General features: G+C 39.9%; 1 protein-coding gene across 5 annotated transcripts in view; it reads right to left on the reverse strand.

Moving 5' to 3' along the window:
- Positions 1 to 20442, reverse strand: part of KDM3B (lysine demethylase 3B) — a 54692-nt gene extending 34250 nt beyond the window's left edge. For 2 of the 5 annotated variants that reach the window (XM_060765704.2, XM_060765703.2), the window contains exons 1-4: positions 20010 to 20336; positions 6499 to 6666; positions 6057 to 6170; positions 5002 to 5107 (exon numbers count right to left, since the gene is read on the reverse strand). In XM_060765704.2, coding sequence (XP_060621687.2) covers positions 5002 to 5107; positions 6057 to 6170; positions 6499 to 6666; positions 20010 to 20204 — 583 coding nt within the window. In that variant the 5' untranslated portion in view covers positions 20205 to 20336. The other 3 variants (XM_060765701.2, XM_060765700.2, XM_060765705.2) reach the window with 2 other exon arrangements.
- Between the last annotated feature and the right edge of the window lie 1006 nt (positions 20443 to 21448).

A 21448-nucleotide genomic window follows, 5' to 3' on the forward strand; every position in this document is an offset into this window, starting at 1 on the left:
CTAAGGAGAAAGTTCCACATGAGAATACAATAAATCAATTCTGTGCCACTTCACCAAGGGCAAAAGGGCTACATTTTAAAATTAACTGAACTAACGTCTCAAGCCTTCAGGCTTGAGAAAGGCGGGATAGAAGTATCATAAACAAATAAACAAGTTGAAATTCTTTTCATCACTGCTACACAAATTAATTACTCTAAAGTCAACAGTTCCTATCAATCTTAATAGCCAAGCAGATCAACTGTGATTATTATTTGGATCCTGGTAGAACACCTATGAGTATCAGGTGCTGTAAGCTATACTTCAAAGGAAGGAACAGGCAAAACCACCTCTGAGTACTCTTTGCCTTTAAAAATCCCTATCAAATTAATGGGCTCACCATCAATCCACAGGTAACTTGAAGACACGTGTATCAATAGTATGATGCAAACATAGTCTTGCGGATTATGCGAGGCTTTCAAAACAATAAATACGAAATTTCTCAGTGTTTATGTTCTTCTGTAAGTGTGACATGGTATTTCTACTGACCCACTCTTGCCTAGATGCATCAGTGATCTCTTGGCATTGTAGCAGTAATCACTGTATCCTGCCAGGGATTATCCACTGTGTTTCTGCCTCTTCCCCACCAAGTATTTCTCATAGGCAAAGTGGCAATTTTCTTTTCTAATGCGGTGAGAAGCAAATTCTTGCATACTCTTGCAATGATTGCTGGGGAAGGAGACTTGAACATTTAAGAACCACTGCTTTACACTAGAGGCAGAGAATGAGAACTTAGTACTTAGCATTCTTGGGTGCTAAGAGGAGCAATACATGCAATCTTGGGTTACACCCCATTCACCAAACCAACTTGGTAGGAGTCCACAATTTTTTTAGTTGCAACCATTGGCACCCTTCTCTTGGTTAACAGTATAATTCTACAGCCCTGTCTAAATAAACTTAACCCAAAACATCCTAATTTATATATATTTAATTCATGCTTTTTTCATGTGCAACCATCCCCAGACTGGAATGTATTGCTCCTCCTACCATCCAAAAACAAACATTCACAATAAGTAGCAACCTTTCATTTTCTGGATGGTTAGGAGGAGCAATGCAAATACTCTTGGGAGATACTCACACCACAAAATGATGGATGGGAGTGGTTGCTTCCAATTACCTGTTTGTAGCACCATGTGGTCACCAGCAATCTGAACTGACCTACATTTATCTATCTTATTGATGGCTCCTTCCAGCCGGCAGCATTTCAAACTTCATCCAATGAAGCAGATTCTGCATACCCTGCAGTTGCTGCCATACAGCAAGTAGAATGAGGTCACACATGAATCAGCCTTTGACCCCTCATAGTGATGGCACATTTTATACACTTTTAACTGCTGAGCTATTATTTGCTTCAATATTTTATTCCAAAAGTCCAGGGGTGGAAGGAAACAAACAATGCTTCTAAGCACCTGAAATCTAGTGTTCCTCAGATGTATTCTTTAACACCCCTTTTAACATCTAAGATAAGGCATTTCCTTCCAACAGACGTCGTGAATTTGGACAAAAATTAAGCACATTTCCTGATAGACTCCCTTATTAATTGTATTTTATAGAAGAAAAATTGGATATAACAACAAAGTTAATTTGCCTTGGTCAATCCTGGACAGATTGTGATCGTTGATAGGGCAGCAAATTCTGAAATCTCCTTACTGATATAAAACCAATAAAACTACCTTGAAAGAGAGGAGTCACAATGGATCCTCCTTAAGGGGCTGCTAGTATTTTGAACAATAAGTTTAGATCCCAAGTATTTATGCATTTAGAACCTCACTGTAGTCCATTCCAGATACAGGTTGGGTATTCCTTATCTGTAATACCTAGGACCAGAGGTATTCTTTATTTCAGCTCCTATCCCCCACCCCCCAGGTTTTGGGATACCTTGGAAATAGGACCCAAATTGAAACACAGAAGTCATTAATATTTCATGTATACCTTATATACATATGCAGAAGGGAATTCAATACACAACATTTAAAACAATTTTGTGCATGGAACAAGGTTTGTATATATTGAACCAACATTAGAAAAAGCAAAGGTGTCACTATCTGTGCCACCTGGGTGGGCAATTTTGGATTTTAGAGGATTTTGAAATTATGGACAATGGTTGCTCAACATTTATTTTGCTATACATGGTGTAAAGCAGGAGTCCTCAAACCTTTTAAACAGAGGGCCAGGTCACAGTCCCTCAAACTACTGGAGGGCCAGATAATAATTTGAAAAAAGCATGAATGAATTCCTATGCACACTGCACATATCTTATTTGTAGTGCAAAAAGCACTTTAAAACAATTCAATAATTAAAATGAAGAACAATTTTAACAAATATAAAATTATTAGTATTTCAATGGGAAGTGTGGGCCTGCTTTTGGCTGATGAGATAGGATTGTTGTTATTGCTGTGTGCTTTCAAGTCATTTCAGACTTAGGTTGACTCTGAGTGAGGGCTGGGTAAATGACCTTGGGAGGGCCGTATCCGGCCCCCGGGCCTTAGTTTGGGGACCCTTGGTGTAAAGGGTCAGAACAGAACAATGTGCTGTTAGTGGAATGACCTTGATTTGCACGTTATGCACTTCCACTTCTGCCAATGATTCAGAAGGCGCTGACAAGGATTCAAAAGGACAAGCCACAGTGGTGCCGATAATTCTGTATTGGTCCAAGTGCCTGCACTTTCAAAACCTGACTAAGGTGTCAGTTGAGAGGTAGCCAAAAGACAGAAGTTGTTACATCTGAGGCTGATACTACATCCAAATCAGGACTGGTTAAGTTTAACCGCTTAGATATTAGGAGAACTACCTTGAGACAACAAGGATATACTGAGAAAGTGATTGATATAATTTTAGCAGCCAGAAGCAATTCTGCTCAAAGATATGACCTAGTGGCCTTTTAGGAATTCAATGCTAAAGTGAGTGATGTGCTTGATTTCCTCTAAAATGAAATTGTAAAGGGGTTATGACCAAACACATTAAAGAGGCACGTTCTGGCTTTAGCAACAGTTTTCAGACTAGAGGGGAATGAGCTTATAGTACATCCTCATGTGAAGAATTTTTAAAGAAGAGATTGCGATCATACTCTCTGCTTCACTCTCACTAGATATAATAAATATTCTTTTCAATACTGTCTTATCTTTATCATCAGAGACATGCTGGGTAGCTGACCTCTTCTGAGATTTAGTATTTTTATTAATTTCTGGTCTCCTGATCTGCTGTGTAGCAGTCAGTGAGTTCATTTGTTACCCTTATCTGACGTAGTTTGTTTTTTAATTCTTCCGCTTTCCCTTTGTCTGACTTCTCTTCCATTACCTTTATTCTTTAGAGTTTCCCTTCATTATCCCAGCTTGATATTTAACCCTTTAATATTTTAATATGAGCAAAGGGAATACATGTCCAGCTGGCAGGGCAAGAAACAAAAACCAGCAGAAAGGGATGGGAGTCATCATTTGTAACTGAGAAATTTGGACACCTGCCAAGTCAGCTAGTGCACTACATAGGGAATAACACTATAGTACATGGACTGCTTCTCCTAACCACCCAGAGAACATGCAGCCCTCTAGATTTTGACGGGCTCCCACTGCCTAAGTTCCTGGGAGCAAGGCCCGGCTTAGCAATGGTGGCAGTTATAAGGTAGAGAACCACAAGTTATCCACCTCTAATTGAAACCATAATCTGTGTATGGAAGGAGATACCCACGTCCAATGAAATTTTGTGCATTTATGTATGCACTTCTATCATTTCCCAGAAAACAATGAGGTATTATTTCAAATTTGCTACTAATACAGAAAACATCAGTGAGAAATTCTAAAATCTGAGTTAATTACTGTTCTTGTTTTCACATACATAGCTTACTTAGTCCCTGGGGAAAATATGATCTGCTTGGTGTGCGTAAATATTCTATAAGGTGGGTGTGAAGCTCACCAACAGAGTAAGGACAGCACATTCAACACTCGTGTGTACATTTTGCCTTTTTTGTGATTAGTGCCCAATGCAACAAAATCCCAAAACCAAACCACCATCAACAGTTAGAAAATCTAAAAACTCTCAACTGCAGTAGCAGCCACACACACTCCGCTCAACAGGTCTCTCTGAATATAATCAGCAAAATGCCAAAAACAGGGTTAGGCAGGTATCTTTAGCAAGGCATGAAAACTTGGCCACTGCCACTGAAAAGGTCCTCTCCTGCAACCCCAAATATGTCTGTAACATGGCCAGGACATACAGAAAAAGTAACTTGTGAAAAAAGTGACAACCTTGCTCCAAATCATTTAGGGTTTTAAAAGTCATGACCATCATATCAAACTGTACCTAGAAACATACTAAAATAAAGGAAAGCAACCGTAACATGGAAATGGCATAAGGAAGTAACTAAACACATGGAAGAGTCTAATCATAGAAAGGAAACTTGCACACATTTTTCAAAGGCAGCCCTAAATACCTACACATTATAATAACCTGAACTTGATGGAGCTCAAGTTTGGGTCACTGCAGTGAGACGTGGTATTAAAAAAATAGGCAAAGCTGGAATAGTACTCCAGTCCACAGCTCAGCATACTAAAATCCAAGATTAAAAACAATCAAGAAATAAACTAGTTTTCAACAAGACCACCACTAAAATCCAAGAGGTATCTATGAGTTTGAGAAGCAATGTAAGAAAAACAAGAAAGCAGCCTCCTGCAAATGCAAGGATTATTTTAAACAGTAGTTAAGAGTAGAATCTAACTATCACAAGAAAATACATACACATTTTAAGCAACAAATCAGCTGGTCTTAAGGTAAAGGTAAAGGCTTTTCCTTGACATTAAGTCCAGTTGTGTCCAACTCTGGCAGTTGATGCTCATCTCAATTTCTAAGCCGAAGAGCTGGCATTGTCCATAGACACCTCCAAGGTCATGTGGCTAGCATGACTGTATGGCGTGCCATTACCTTCCTGTCGGAGCGGGACCTTTTGATCAACTCACATTTTCATGGTCTTACCTCTGCTAAATATCTCCTGGAGCTTCTGATCACTGATCAATGTATTGACAGCTTCCCTCAATATAGGCTCTTTTTGGAGAAATTGGTTCTGACTTTCTGTTGCCATCTGCCAAGAAATGTTTTCTACATGAAAAAAGCTGTTCAGGGAATGGATGAAAGCATAATGATATTGTCTACAAGTCATGATTTCTTTCCTATTTCCTGATCCTCATTCTCCATAATAACAGGATTATGAGTTCCAAGACTCCTTCTAAAATCTGGCAAACACAGCTATGGAAAAAAGAATGATAAATACCCTACTGCATTTGTTGCATAATGTTTATACAATACTTACATCTTCACTCAAGAATTACTTATTGAAAGAACACGCTGGACTGAGATCTTTTTGCACAGTGCACCTTTGCAATGTAATGCGGAAATCTTGCAGTCAAAAGCCAAAACAATTATGTTGCATAACATAACATTTTAAAGTCAGCTGGTCTTACATCTGCTAAATGTCTTTTGAAGTATTTTGATTTCCAAAGTAAAAATCAAGTTGCCTATACTCTTCTAATATGAAGATTTTTTTCCCCCAAGCACAATAATTTGAGAGAGATATTTTTAAGTGTCTCCTACCTGATCACTAATAATAAAGCCCCACAATTAGGTTTGGCGCATTTAATTCTTTTTAGATGACTGTAATAGCACTGAAGTACTTTAAATTAAACTCAATGGTTCAAGGTTCAAAGAACTACTTTAGGCACACCCAAGTGGAATTAGTTTCTCTTCAGAATCCCGTAACACATTACAAAGTCATTTAAAATTTACCAGTTTCAAAAGCAGTTTGTCAAGGGGCCCGGTCAATGCTACTGCAGGAATATAAACCTAAACGTCTCTCCGAACTGTATGATCCAGTTCAGAGCCTTAGATACTTAAATTCCTAAATGAAGATGGTGTGAAAATGGAAAACTAAAAGGAAGGTGTACCAAAGTATCCAGACCATATTGTACTCTGAACTTTTAGTTAAATCACAACCACTAAAATCTATACCTTCAGTTTGTGCACCTCTAATTTACCTGGAAGAGGCGTAATCCATTGGCGTCAGACAGGAATCTCAAGTCTCGATCTACAAGGGATTCTACTGGAACCACAGAACCTAAACCCAGCTTATCTACTAAAGGAGTGAAAGTCTGTGAACAAGAAGAAACAAGAACAAAAAAAAAAAAAGGTAAGAGCACCCTTATTTGAAAAGAGATTCTCACAGATTTCAAACTGGGCCTACTGCACATATGTGTTCAGCCTGCTTATTTTACTAGAATAATACAGCATTATTGAAGCTAAAAGGTCATCAACACCACCTTATGTAACTACATTAAAAACTACTGCAGTGGTAAGTTTTACTGGTATGAATTCTTCAGTTATTGGGACAAATAAAATTCAGATTATCCTTTTTTTTAAAAAAAGGCATTGTTTAATTTATTTCATATTACTGTCAAAAAGAAAGGAAAACATACTCACCAATGCAGGCCAATGCTCAACCGACACTCCAGTTCCCTGAAGCAGAACTGGCTCATTCCGAGGAATCCAAACCAGAGATCCTTCCAGCATCAGAACTATAACTTCTTCTGCATGAACCTTTACCCAAGCATGCTGATTCCAGCTGCACCGGTCAAATTCCACAAATATCTGCAACGGATTCCAGAATTTCTTTCAATCACAAAGGTGAGCAAAGTTAGACAACCAGGCAATCAAAGGTGTATTTTAAATAAAGGTCTATAAACATCAGCTTGCCTTATCAACCAAGCCTCTATTCTCTGTTGTTGAATGCATTTGATTCTAACTTAGGATGTCCCGAAGATCATCCAGTCACAGGGCTGGATGACTAGATTCCTTCCAAAGAGATTCGCCATTGCCTTCCTATGAGCCTGAATGAGTGTGAGTTGCCAAAGGTCCACCCGTGAGTTTCCATGGTGGAGTGGGGATTTAAACTCTGGTCCCACAGAATCCTAATACAACAGTGAAGCATTACATCGCAGTACCTGCCTCAGGAACGAGCTATGTTTTCTGTGGTTAAGTGATGATAAGAAAAACCAAAAATAAAACAGAAGTATATTTACTAGTTTATTTTTAGCCTTTCCAAATTGCTGAGTTTCAACACTTATTCTCTCTGTGTTCTGGTCAGCATGCAAGATGTGGTAGAGAGGCAGTCTCCTCTATCGAAAGGTGCTGATAAGACACAGCTGGAGAAATGTTTATTTTTTTTTCTCATGTAAAAGAATCTCAGTGTGAGGACAAAATGCAAAGCCTTTCAAGGTGGCAACAGGAAAAAGCAAGGACTTTGTAGTCCTGTAGAAAACTTTGTGAAATAATGGGGGAGGGGGTGCCTTCTTTTGTTTTTACCATAGCTTCTTGCAAGTCTGAAAATATTCTGCCTCTCCTTTTAGCTCTCTAGTCAGAATGGACAGCTAGAAGGAGATATGAGCATTCTTTCTCAGAACATCAATCAACTGCTTATCTTAATGTTCTGTTTTTTTAAAAACATTTTGCAAAAGAAGATGCCAGCTCAGGCAAAAGGGGAAATTAATTTTGAAGAAATTTTGGAAACCAGAAAAAGCAAGAGAAGTGCTTGTTACCTGTCTTCTTAAATAGAAGCACAAGTCAGAATCAGTCATAGACTACAAGCACCCTGACACAAAAATGATTAAGAGCACTGGTGTCCAATTCTGAATTCACATCTTGTACAGCAGTGGTTCCCAATCTTTTTTTGACCAAGGACCACTGGACCAGGGACCACACTCCAACATTAGTACCAAAAGGGTTACGAATCAGTTTTTGATCAACTTTAGATTCAGTTTGGGGTGCTGATTCAGAAAATTGCACTGGATAGACCACATCAGCTCTACTTTCTGATACAGAACATATGCCATGGTCAGAGACCGGGAAGGAGTGGCATGCAGCGTGAAAGGAATGAGGCTTGTGGACCAGATTTTCTTCCTCGCAGCTCACTGGTGGTCCACCGCCCACAGGTTAAGAACCACTGTTGTACAGAATAGTATTATTATTATGCTTATTTATATCCCACTTTTTCTCTCCATACAGAGATTCAAAGTGGCTCACAACTAAAAGCATTGCAATACAACTTAAAATATGCAAATATACAAGCATTAAAACAGTACTACACATTAAAAGCATATAAAACCACAGTAGCCCCTGACGATATTAAAAACCTTTCCCTTTAAAAGCCTGCCTGAATAAAAAGGACAGCAGGGAGAGAGCCCTTCTGGCTTCCCTGGGCAGGGAGTTCCAGAGTCGAGGGGCAGCCACCGAGAAAGAAGGCCTGCTCTCTTGTTCCCACCAACCGTGCTTGAGATGGAGGTGAGACCGAGAGAAGGGCCTCTACTGAAGATCTCAGGGTCTGGCCAGGTTTGTACAAGGGGATAAGATCAGTCAAACAGCCTGGACCTGAACCATCTAGGGTTTTAAAGGTCATAACCAGCACTCTGAATTCTGCCTGGTAATGGACTGGCAGCCAGTGGAGCTGTTTCCCAGCCCCAGTGAACAACCTGGCTGCAGCTCTGTGGACCAGTGGAAGTTTCTGAGCACTTTTCAGAGGCAGACCCATGTAGAGCATGTTACAGTAACCCAGACAGGATGTAACTAAGGTATAACCAGAGCATGTCAGAATCACAGATCAACACTGTGGAATGTGATCACAAAAACAAAACTTCATTTGCCCACTGTCATATTACACTGACTTTACGGGTTATCTACACTGCAGAATCAATGCATCTTGACACTACTATAACTGCCATGGATCAATACTGTGGAATCATGGGAATTGTAATTTTGCAAGGGCTTTAGCCTCCTCTGCCAAAGAGTGTTGGTTCCTCCCTCAAACTATAGCTTCCAGGATTCCAAAGCATTACATCATGACACTTAAAACTGTGCCAAACTGCATCAATTTGACAGTGTAGATGCACCCATATGTGATAAGTCTTTGGTACTCAGTACTGGACACATTAATTAACACTCTCTACCTTTGAGGTTCAAAATGTGACATTTTAATCTTCTGTGAATGTGTTGCTATTGATGGACTTAATAACATGCCATCTCTCTCTTAATTTCATCCTTTGATACCTGATTGATCCAACTACCTCTTATCTCTGTCCTTTTGCCTTTGCAGCTCGGGACAAATTCCCTTAGGCACCAATTTTGACCACTTGTTTTCACCAGGCTGTGTTCTGTACCTGACTGCCTTATCGCCAGTAACTTGACTGTGCTTGTAGATGCTCTTTGATCACCACGCATGCCACTAACCCAGTCTTCTTTATATAGACAGCAAATTGATAAGTAGAACTAAAGGCAGGTGTCACCTGAAACATTTCAGCAGGAGAATGTAATACATTTGAGACTGAAAGAAGATTGGAGCATAAGCATTTGTAGGCTGACTCTACTAGATTCAATGTGAAAAAGCTTATGCTACAAGCTTCCATCTCCATGGTGTTATAATATCCCTTTGCATGCTGATTCAGGCTTATATGGCTATGTCTTTGGATGTGGCAGTGTTCAAGGTATGTGACAGGATCAAAGTAAAGTTCGAGAAGACTAGCCAGAAAACAAGGATTGGTAATAAAGCTTTAGGCAAGAGATGACCAGGGCACATAAAGATAAAAGTGACAAAACTGAACAACAGATTGAATGTGGCAAACAAAAGAAAGAAAGGGGTCCTAGACAGAATGTTCCTATTCAACAGGTGGGTGATACTGAGCTATTTTTTTTTAATCAGGGAGGACTTGAGTGGGAAGATGAGATTTAGTCTTGGACAAGCCGAGACTGAGATGATGATAAAACACTTAAGCAGAAATATCAGACAGGTAGCTGCAAATGTAAGACTAAAAAAAAAAAAACAGGTTAAGAGGAGAAATGAAGAGCTGCATGTGATTCCTGCATATATGAGATGCTGATAAAATAGGTGGTACCAGAATTTTGCTCTGATGTTACATTGCATATTTAATTAGTACAGTAAGGCTTTAATTAATTTAATCAAGTATAGGATTCCTAAATTAGTAGAGTGCTATCAAAAGTAGAAGTGTGACCATGCAATATCACTTAAAGGGAGCAAACTAACAAGGGATAACAACTATCAGATAGAGAGTGTGATATTTACAAATCTGTCCTTTTGTTTGCTAATTACTTTCATATGTGCTAAGGAACTTATGAATCACACATTTTATTAGGCTAAAGCAGTAAAATAAGTGTAGATTTGATATGAAAATTGATACTGTTTATCTTTAAATTTTCTCCCAAAATATTTTTAATGTCTTCCACTGCTCCAAATTTTTCATAACATTGATACATCTCTAAAGTATCATGACTTTGAATATTAAAAAAACCCCCACTTCTGTTAAACCAATGTCTAACTTTACCTGATCAGAGTATCAAGTAAAGCATTTTGGTTTTACATTTCAGTAGTTCTTAAGTAGAAACACAAGAGCAGTGTGTCACATAGTGAAATCAAACCCCATCATGCCACATTTTCCAACATAATTGTTATGCCTCCTTTTCTGAACACCTATGCAGGAAAATTCTGATACCCCTTCTCTCTCCAACTAGATATTCAAAAAGACATCTACAATAATGTCAGCCGGTATAACAATATCATTGCACTAAGTCAGTTCAATACATTTTAAAATTTTATTTACTATATTTTGTGTATCTTCAAATTGCCTATCGACACATAGTGACCCCATGAATTTCATTGGATTTTTAAGGCAAAGGATACATAGAGGTGGCTTGCTAGCTACTTCCTCTCGAATGTAACCTATGGCACCTGGTATTCTCCCATCCAATTACTAATCAGAGCTAATCCCACCTAGCTCCCAAGATCAGATGGGATCTAGTGCCTTTAGAATATTTATCACAACAAAGAAAAGTTATAAAAATAGTAATAAAGACTAGTTACCTTCAAAGTAATTTTAGAAGCACAATTATAAAGGAAATGAGAAAGGGAAGTTACACTCTCTCCAGGCAACAAAATCTTGTGCAGTTAATAGGAGACTCTACTGTGGAAGTAAATATGATCATTATACAATCTTCTACTACCCAGTGTAGCATGAACAAGGCTTTTTTTTAAAAAAAGAAATGACAAAAATAGGCAGATGACATTCTTTAGCATTTTTCTCATAGTTTAATTAAAACTTAAATGACAGAATTTGTGTTCCCATTGTATTACTTGTTAATGTAGACCATTACATCCTTTGTCTTAACAAATGTCTTAATAACCAGTCAATTATTAAACATTCAATGCAAAGCATCACTCATATGCACACATACAAAGCCATGATCAAACAGAATGGCATAAAAATCCAGATAGCTGAAAACCTGCTTAAGGGGCTAATTGGATTACTGGTCACTGCAGAAATATATTTACTACAGTAAGGTTCCTAAATGACTCAGACCGTCTGATCTTGGAAGCTAAGTAGGATCAGCTCTGGTTAGTACTTGGATGGGGGCACACTAATAAATGCCAGTTGTTGTAGGCTATATATCAGAGGAAGGAAATGACAAAACCACCTGAGTATTCCTTGCCTGAAAAGGAATGCTCAGCCAACAAGCAAGTTGAAGGTATACAAGGGCAAAACAGCACACTTTATTTTAAAGGCAATGTTCTTATTACTTCTAAAGGTTTGCCTGGCACTTTGCTTTGATCAGCATATCCTGAAACACACCCACCAATGTGTGGCTTAATCACTGCCTGGAGTCAACCATTTATTACTTTTGGTTGCAAATTCTTTTCTGAATTTGAATTTCGCCTGTATGAAATCAAAAACCTAAGCTTTTAACATATTTTAGGTTAAATTCAACATTACAGAAAAGGATTTGCACTTACATAATGAGACCTCACATTCATCAACACCCATCTCCTTGTCTGCTCTGGAATGGATCCTGAGAATGCAAGCTGAGAATGCAGAAAGCTGCCACTCCTGTTTATCTGCCAGAGGCTATTTAGGCTCTCAGACCTGATAACACCCTGCATCCTTAATAAGTAGGATGAAAGATAAAGTTGAACATTAAAGCAACCTCTGAGGATGCTTGCCATAGATGCAGGCGAAATGTCAGGAGAGAATGCCTCTAGAACATGGCCATATAGCCCGAAAAAATTACATCAACCCAGTGATTCCGGCCATGAAAGCCTTCGACAATACATTGAACATTAAAGTATTTTTTTAAAATATGGATGAAAATCTAAGAAGAAACTGAAAAATAGCATGCAATATTTGTGTTCATGTATTTCATAAGATCCATCAGTTAGAACTTTTGTAAATCTATTATAACTTCTAAGATCTTTAGGACAGTCTGACTGTTCACTTGTTTACAGACTCAGACATGAGCCATATAATACATAAATGTGTGTGTCATTTTATATTCATTTGGGATTAAATGAAAATGGGTAATTTATTGAGAATGATGTGACAGAAATTTTAAGTGTGAAGCGTTAAATATTTAAGTCCCAAATCAATATATAAGATAGATAAACCCTTTCGTGGATACCAACAGACATAAAACATTAAACAGTTGAACTAGTAATTGGCATACAGTTAATATCTAAAATCAACCCCTGTACCCAATGTTTGATAGCACCAAACCATCAATTATCGTAGGAGCCTCTAGGAATAAAAGTAAAGCTGAAATGATTGTGTTACTAATTATGTTTTTAAAAATACTTATTCTAATTTTAGATTTAAACACTTATGGGGATAAATCTAAGATCTAAAAATACCTTTCCAGCAGCTCTTACAAAAACAAAACATAAACCAGCTATACATAATCTAACAACCTTTTATAACAGCCACATAAATGAAATAAAACATAACAAATGGAAGTCCAAATGTACTAAAATGAAGTGTACTTTGAAAAGCCATGTAAATTTATATTTAGAACTTCTGTAAACAGAACTGGTATAGTGAAATAAGAATTGTGAAGGAATTATTTGGAAAAAAAAACGAAAAAACATCTAATTTGGAACACAACAACAACAACAACAAAAGAACCTAATGAATGCTTAACATAAATAAAATTATTCAAGAAAGATACTGACAAGATGGAACATGACCAGAATGAGGTGACCAATATGATAAAAGGCCTGGAAAGCCATGCTTTAAGAGGAGCAGATAAGGGAGCTTGGTATGTTTAGCCTGGAAAAGAGAAGGTTAAGAGGTAACATGATAGTTATGTTTAAATATTTGAAAAGATGTCTTATTGAGGAGGGAGCAACCTTGTTGTCTAGGACACAGAGCAGAGAATTCAAACTAGAGGAAAAGAAATTCCATCTAAACTGTTGACAGTAGGATATACTGCCTTAGAGATAGATGGAATCTCTTTTTCTAGAGGTTTTTAACGAGAGGCTGGATGTCCAACTGTCAGGAGTGCTTTGAGTCAGTGTTCCTGCATGGCAGAGGTTGGACTGGATGTGATCTCTTCCAACTCTATGTTTTCATTATTCAAAAACGGGACTGAACTAAATTAGTGCTAATTAGATTAGACAAACTACAGATTATCAATGAAAGTAGGGCAGTGAGATTTAATTATCATAATTTATCTACATTTGATGTAAAAAAATAACTTATTTCTCCATTATTACAAAGCACTACAGTAAAACCCCAAAATGCTCCTGGACCATAAACCTTGACCATCCCAATTTCCAAGAGGCTCCCCTCTCAGCTGCCACCACAAGTGGCCAATCCCATGAGCAGCAGAGCGAAATAAGTTAGGGAGCAAGGCAATTTCATCAGTTCTGTTGAAAGAATTCTCATGTGAAGCTACACTGTAAAAATTAATGCAGTTTGAAACCTCTTTAACTGCTATGGTTCAATGCTATGAGATCATTGAAGTTGTAGTTTGGTGAGGCAGCAGCACTATTTAGCAGTGAAGAGTAATTAACTCGCAAAGTTACAACTCCCATGATTCCACAGCATTGATCCATGGTAGTTAAAGTGGTGTGAAATTGCATTTAGAGTGTAGATGAAACCCTTGTTCTCCCTCCATTTTTCTCCTACTTTCCCCCTTATGTCACGGCTTTCTACGCTGTTAAGCCTGCTGACAGCAGTTGTACATAAATTGTTCAAAGAACACTTTGGTGAGAAGCAGGATTAAAAATTGTTAAAATAAATAGAACTAGTAGTTTCATCCCCTCTATAAATAACTCTACCTCAAAATATTGAAATTTTCACTGGTTCATGTAATCTCTCTTAAAATATGTATATTAAATATTAAAATAGTAATACAAAAATCCTAAATATTAAAATACTATGTATACTGAATTCGAAATAATACGAAAACAGTTCCATCATGTCTCCTACAACATCACTTGGGAGCTTCTCCCCGCAACACCAACTGCTGCTCTGAGGCCATATAGAGTGAAGAGGGGCAGCTAGGAAGACACAGCTCCATCATGTCTCCTGTTACATCACTTGGGAGCCCCTCAATAAATACAATATAATAATATATAGAACTAATAATAGTGTAATAAATAATACTAATGTATTATATAATATATTAATATTGTTGCAATATATTGTATATTATATATACACTACAACTTAGGATATAGTACGCTACATTATATAAAACTAATAGTATAATATACTGATAGCATATTATATATTACATATAATATTACTAATAATATTAGTAATATTAGTGGTATAGTACAATATAATAATATATAATACTAATATTGTTCTATGCTAATAATAATATTATATATACATATATATTATATATATATAATATTGATAATATAATGTAATATAATATAATATTTTTTGTCGTGTCAGGAGTGACCTGAGAAACTGCAAGTCGCTTCTGGTGTGACTGGTCGTCTGCAAGGACATTGCCCAGGGGATCGTTGATGTTTTACCATCCATGTGGGAGGGTTCTCTCGTGTCCCGGGCAGTAAGCCTGGCAGTTACCGTGCTGTTAACCCGCATCCATTCTACTCCAGCACAGAGGCGTCCCTGGTCGAAGCAGGCCTGCTTTCCTGGCCACTCTTGATTGAGGCGAGGCGCTCAGGGCAAAAGTGCAAGGGCTGCTGCGGTGCATGCCGGGAAGAAAATAAATAGAAGCCTGCGCGAGGCATGCCGGATGATTTGATGTTTTATCATCCTTGTGGGAGGCTTCTCTCATGTCCCCGCATGAGGAGCTGGAGCTGATAGAGGGAGCTCATCTGCCTCTCTCCGGATTCGAACCTATGACCTGTCAGTGTTCAGTCCTGCCGGCACAGAGGTTTAACCCACTGCGCCACCAGGGGCTCCTATATAATATAATATAATATAATACTAATATTACAATATCATAATATAGTATAATAATGTAATTTAATAATACAAATATATTAAATATAATACTACTGGTAACACATAATATATAATGATAGACGACTTTATTATTGTATATTTTTTAAGTTGGAATGTTTTTGACTGTGAGCCGCTTTGAGTCTCTGTATGAAGAGATAAAGCGGGATATAAATAAATAATAAAAAACCAAAGTTATTTAAAATCCCTGCCCAAAATAATACATCCATCAAACTACTTTTTATGATAAAATGGCAGCACTATTGTTATTATTCCTAACGTTTATGTTATATCTTCCCTAAATGGAAGTTATTGTTCCATTCATAATCAGCCAGGCAAAGGAATTAGAAAAGCTAGCCAATGACACAGAGGTGTCAGGCTTCTATTTACTAGTTAGAACAAATACAAAGTGGCATCAATATGAACTGGCACGCTGAGACAAAACAATGGTTGTTCTAGTCCCACTTTTCCTTCTAAAAATAGAAAGCCAGTCTAAAAACTAGTCTGTGAATAGGGGAAGAACAGTAAATGCTGTTTTAAATCTACTACCTATCAATATAAATAAATAGCATAAGAATTCAAGAGACCTTTAAATCACAAAGCAAGTCTCCATAAGACAGCTCAAGGTCAGTTTAGCCTTATGCAGTTAAACCAAAAAGGTTTATACTGTACTGAGTACCTTTAAGTACCAGTTCACATCAGAGATGGTCATTCTTTTGGATTAGTAACAGCCAACCAATTTGGGAACAAACCCCATGTGTTTTATCCAATTCACACATGCCTAATGTATGCCCAGAAAATTCAAACACTTTCAGATCTCTTTTCACTACTTTCCAAGATCTAGCTTGTGGAACTGCACATACAGAGAGCCCTTCATGACTGTTGGGGTTTGTTTTTAAGATCCTTCAAGAATACTAAAATCTCTGGATACTCAAGTCTCATTACATATAATTGTGTCGTCAAATGGTGAAATCAAGGTTTGCTTTTGGAAATCTATAAACATAATAAAAGTGAAAATATGTACTTGTAGATGTGGCTAGAGTGTCCACTTCCAGACAGGTTCCCACTTCCACAAACAGTTTTAACCCACAGTGCGGAGGAGTCACCAAAAGTCCTCCCTCCAATGACATTTCAGGTTATAGCGAGAACCATGAACATGTAGTCCAATCCCTGCCAATGTCCTCCCCAAACATCATACTGCCCACCACCCAAGGAATACTTTCATTTGGGGTCAATTTCATCCTAGATTGTATGTGTTTTCTCCACCACAGACATCCCAGTGTTTCTTTTTCTCTCCATTCGTGTGGAACTTGCATGATTCCGTCCACTACCTCTCCCATAACCCTTTCCTACTCTTTTCAACTCTGTCTGCACAACAAACAGAACAAAACTAATCAGCAACTAAACATCTAAAGATACTGGAGATGTTTGGGGTACTGACTCCCTGTGATGTAAGTTGTAGTTCACCCTGCATCAAGTCAGAGCACTGTGATTTCCCACTGACAACGGACCTGGACCACATTTGGCACAAAGAACCCCCAAAGACAAATACTGGAAAGGTTTGGGAGGAATTCACCTTGATTTATAGCCGCTGTAGGTACTGGGATTTATTGTTCACTTGCAATTAAAGAGTAGTCTGAACCCCATCAACAATGGCTCTGGACCAAACTTAGCTCACAGAACTCCCATATCTAACAAAAATACAGGAGGACTTTGGGGAAAATTCAATTTAATTTATAGGAATTATATTTCACCTACACCCAGAGAGCACTGTGAACACAAATAACGATGGATCTGCACCAAATTTGGCACACATACCCGATATGCCAAATTTTGAATACTGGTGGGTTTTGTGGGGAATTGACCTTGACATTTGTTAGTTGTAGGTTCTGGGATTTATAGTTCACCTGCAATCAAAGAGCACTCTATACCCCACCGATGATGGACCTGGACCTAACTTAGCACGCAGAATACCCATGGCCACCTGAACATACTGGAGGGATTTGACGGGACTGACCCACCATGGTAGGAGTTGTAATTCATCCTGCAGCTGGAGAGAATATTGAACTCCACCGATAATGCATCTCGAGCAAACTTGCCCACTATGACAAAATGGAGTTTCAGGGGGTAAATCTGGAATGATTCGAGTTGTAGTACACCCACAATCTTATCCTTTTTGTAAAATAAAAAATGACTTCTTCTAATAACTCGGGCAACGTCGGGTACCCAAGCTAGTTAAAAAATAAAATTCAAGTCATGGATGCTGGAAAACGTGGACACAGAATCCATGGATACAGAGGGCTGCCTATATACCTCAAGTAATGAAGTAGATGCATGCCTGGTCTTTTGAACAGAAATCTTCATACCAGATGTATAAACAATATGGAAAGAATAGAGATAGGCTACTGCATCAATAAGAACATGAACATGCTTGAGGAAACCTTGTATTCAAAATGTACAAAACGTACATGTGAGATGAAGAAACCAGGCCATGTAAGACTTGCATAAATAAACAAAAATATTGTGTATTTTCAGGAGACCACTTGAACTGTCTTCCAAAATACATATCAGAATGATTTTTTTTCTTTGAATGGCTTCTACTTTTTTTACAATTTCTATTTTGTGAGTTAAACTTATAGATCAATTCTATTTAAAAACATGGAACACAATTACTTTGTTAACTGAGGTACATCTGCATACTATTTAACCCAACTTCAATTGCATGTCATTTGTACATATAAGTTACTGCAAAATTCTACTCACATAATCACTTATGCATGGGACAGTATCAGCCCAAGTAAGCTGTAACACTACACTTCCTCATCCCCGCTCAGTTCCCTTATACTCCATAATTAAAATTATCAATTGTAGTCTATCTACAGCCAAACACTTCAACACAGTGCCCATGAAATACACACCTAAGATCTGCCTCCATCTTGAAGGCGTGTTGACTCTCCTGTTTACCTTTTTATTTTTAAAATAAAAATATTTGTATGTTTATTTTTGAGCCTTTTGTAGGTAAGCTTACATTTTTAGGTATCTAGTCATCTCCTCTTCACTGGCTTTCCCCAGAGATCTCATTAAAAAAAGAAAAGGAGAAAGCTGAAGCCTGCATTTTGCTGAAATGCTTTTTTTCCAAAAAAGGAGGGGGATGTCAACTTGAGGGAATAATGAGAACAGTGTGTGTGTGTGTGTGTGTGTATTTTTGATGTTAATTTGAGGGATTGGGATTTGCTTTATTCCCCTTGGAGAAGATTCTGTGTCCTCTGAATATGAGTATGTGGAGTTTTTGAAGGATGGAGTTCTCTGTGCACTATCTTTACTGATAGTCAGTTTCTTGGATAAGTTACTTATCTGGCCTTCTCATTCTTCCTTTTGAGAAAAAATGATCTAGGGCTAGTTAAAAATTTTAAAAATGTAGCTCTGCATTACAACTGCAGCCCAACTGGTGTTTTAGGTCTTTACCTTTTTCTATGTATTGTATGTTGTTGTTCACTATGTAAAAGGCATTAAATGTTTGTCTTATATCTGTATACTGTAATCCGCAAGTCTCTCCAGGGAGATAAAGCGGAATATACAGTGTTTTATTATTATCACTACTACTACTACTATTATTAATTTATACCAACTTCTTGGACACATCGCATGTGTTTCTGTGACTAGCCAGATTACCATTTTCAAATCACTTCTGACACGAGGGAAAACCCATTTTCAAAAACATAGTATTTTCAGATTCCTACTTTCCACTGTCTAAAATTGAATGAGAAGTCATAAAGGATCTTTAATCTTAGAAAGCAATAACTATTTGTACACACAATGTGCTGATTACAGAAAAAACACTGGAGGGACGCCCAAGGTCCATCTCTGCTTCAACTGAAACTATGTATTGCAGTTTTTAAAAAATGGTGGGCACAACCAAGCGCGAACACAAAGACACCCCTCGTTCCCATCTTCATTTGAGGTTACACAGTTGCGTTTTCCATTCACGGCACACCAAGGCTGTACCCACGCTGCCGAAAAAGGCGCTTTGAAACTGCATTATATGGTCAGTGCAGCAGGCTCACGTAATGCAATTTCAAAGTGCCTTACACGGCAGCCTCGTCCCAGCCTAAGAAAATGGTTCAAGTGGCCATATTGCCCAGGGCTGCTTCCCCACGACAAGGCGGACCAGGAAGTTCTTTGCAGACAAGGCCAGAACCCTGCTCCTCTCGGCGAGAGCCCTGCTCGCCAAGACAAAGACTTCCTTCCCAAGGACAATAACTTCCGTCCAGCTGAAACCCGGGAACCCCAGCTCCCCAAAGCGGGAGCTCTTGGAAGAGGCGCCACACTCCCAAGGCAGCAGCAGAAACAGCAGGAGGAGGAGGCCCCACTGTTGAAACTACAGCGAGGTCAACGGACAAAACGGAATGGTTTTGCAACGGAAGGGACGAAGGTCGCCAAAATGGAGCGCCTGAAATCCGAGATCAAGCGAGGCGAGGCGCGGAGGGAGAGCCTCTGTGGAGGAGGGGGAGGCGGAGGATGAGCCCCCCCTCCCGGCCAAAGAGCAGAGGGAGGCGGAGGATGAGCCCTCCCCCCCCCTCCCGAGCCCAAGCAGGAGCCCCGCCACCTCCCCCAAGAGACAGGGAGAGCGGCCCTGCTCTGTCCCTCCCTCCCTCCCTCTCACCCGGTCGGACTCACCGCTAACTCCTGAGGCACAGCCCCGCTCATGGCCCTGACGGTGCCGCTCCTCCAGGCCCGGGAGGGCAGCGCAGGCCCAGAACCAGGCCCCGGCCCCGCTCCCGGCGCCGCCGCCTCGCCCTCTCCCTCGCCAGGCCCGGCCGCCAACAACAGCAAGAGGCGCTTCCCCACCGGGGAGGCCGCCGCGTCCGCCATCCCCCCCGGGAAGCAGCAGCAGCAGCCGCAGGAGGAGGAGGAAGAGCCCAACCGCCGCCGCCTCAAACGGCCGACCCACAAGCCCTGCGCTGGGGCCCCCGAACCACGGCCCGCCCCGCTACTCCCGGCCTGCCCCGCGCCAACCTCCTCTCCGATCCCGGCGTGCCCCGCGCCAACCAGTCATCCGGCCAGCCAGAACCTCCCGTGTTTGGCGGCCCGGCATGCCTCGCGCGGGCTTCTATTTATTTACTTCCCGGCATGCACCGCAGCAGCAGCAGCAGCAGCCCTTGCGCTTTTGCCCTGAGCGCCGGTAGGGGGCCGTGCGGGCGCCTCAATCAAGAGCGGCCAGGAAAGCAGGCCTGCTTCGCCCAGGGACGCCTCTGTGCTGGAGGAGAATGGATGCAGGTTGACCGCACTGTACCTGCCAGGCTTACTGCCCGGGACACGAGAGAAGCCTCCCACATGGATGGTAAAACATCAGCCATCCCCTGGGGAACGGCCTTGCAGTCCTTTCCAATTCTCTCACACCAAAAGCAACTTGCAGTTTCTCAAGACGCTCCTGACAGGAAAAAAACAAAAACCGCGGTGGAATCCTGGGAGCTGTAGTTTTATTCTAAGGTCTTTAGCCTACTCTTCTGAAGAGCATTCGATAATAGTATGAACAGGCCTGTAACCAGGGGGAGGGTTGAGGGGTTCTACCCCCCCCCCGCAATTTTTCAGGTTAAAAAAAAACCTGGTTTACTCATGAATTTTAACTGGTTAACCAAATCCCCATGCTAAGTCTATGAGACGCAAAAAATTAAGAGTCCCTCCAGAACTGCAAGCACTATCTCAGGCAAATATCGACAATTAATTCACACTGTCATTACTTGCAGCAATAGCAGATGTAGCGAAGCAACCAAGTGGGGGGGGGGGGGGTGTTGAATGCTCTCATTAAGGAGGCCAGACTTGGTGGAGGTGGTTGACAGGGGCGGAGCGGCAGGCTATTGAAGGCAGCTCTGCCCCCTGCTGTGCTCTTTGCTTCAGCTTGAGCTAGGAGGCAGGTTTCAACCCCCCCCCCCAATTTTTTTTCTGGCCACAGCCCTGAGTATGAAAGCTGCGTCCAGAAGCTCTGAGCCTTACACTCTTTCCGCTTTACTCCTCCGGGAGCGCTATTTGCGCAACGCAAAACCGTACACAGATATTATAGAAGGAATGTAAGAATTCTTTAATGGTAAAACCCGAACCCTAAACCTAACCCTTAA

This window comes from Anolis sagrei, chromosome 2 (genome assembly GCF_037176765.1).
Source record: "Anolis sagrei isolate rAnoSag1 chromosome 2, rAnoSag1.mat, whole genome shotgun sequence".
NCBI classification, from domain to species: Eukaryota; Metazoa; Chordata; class Lepidosauria; order Squamata; family Dactyloidae; genus Anolis; species Anolis sagrei.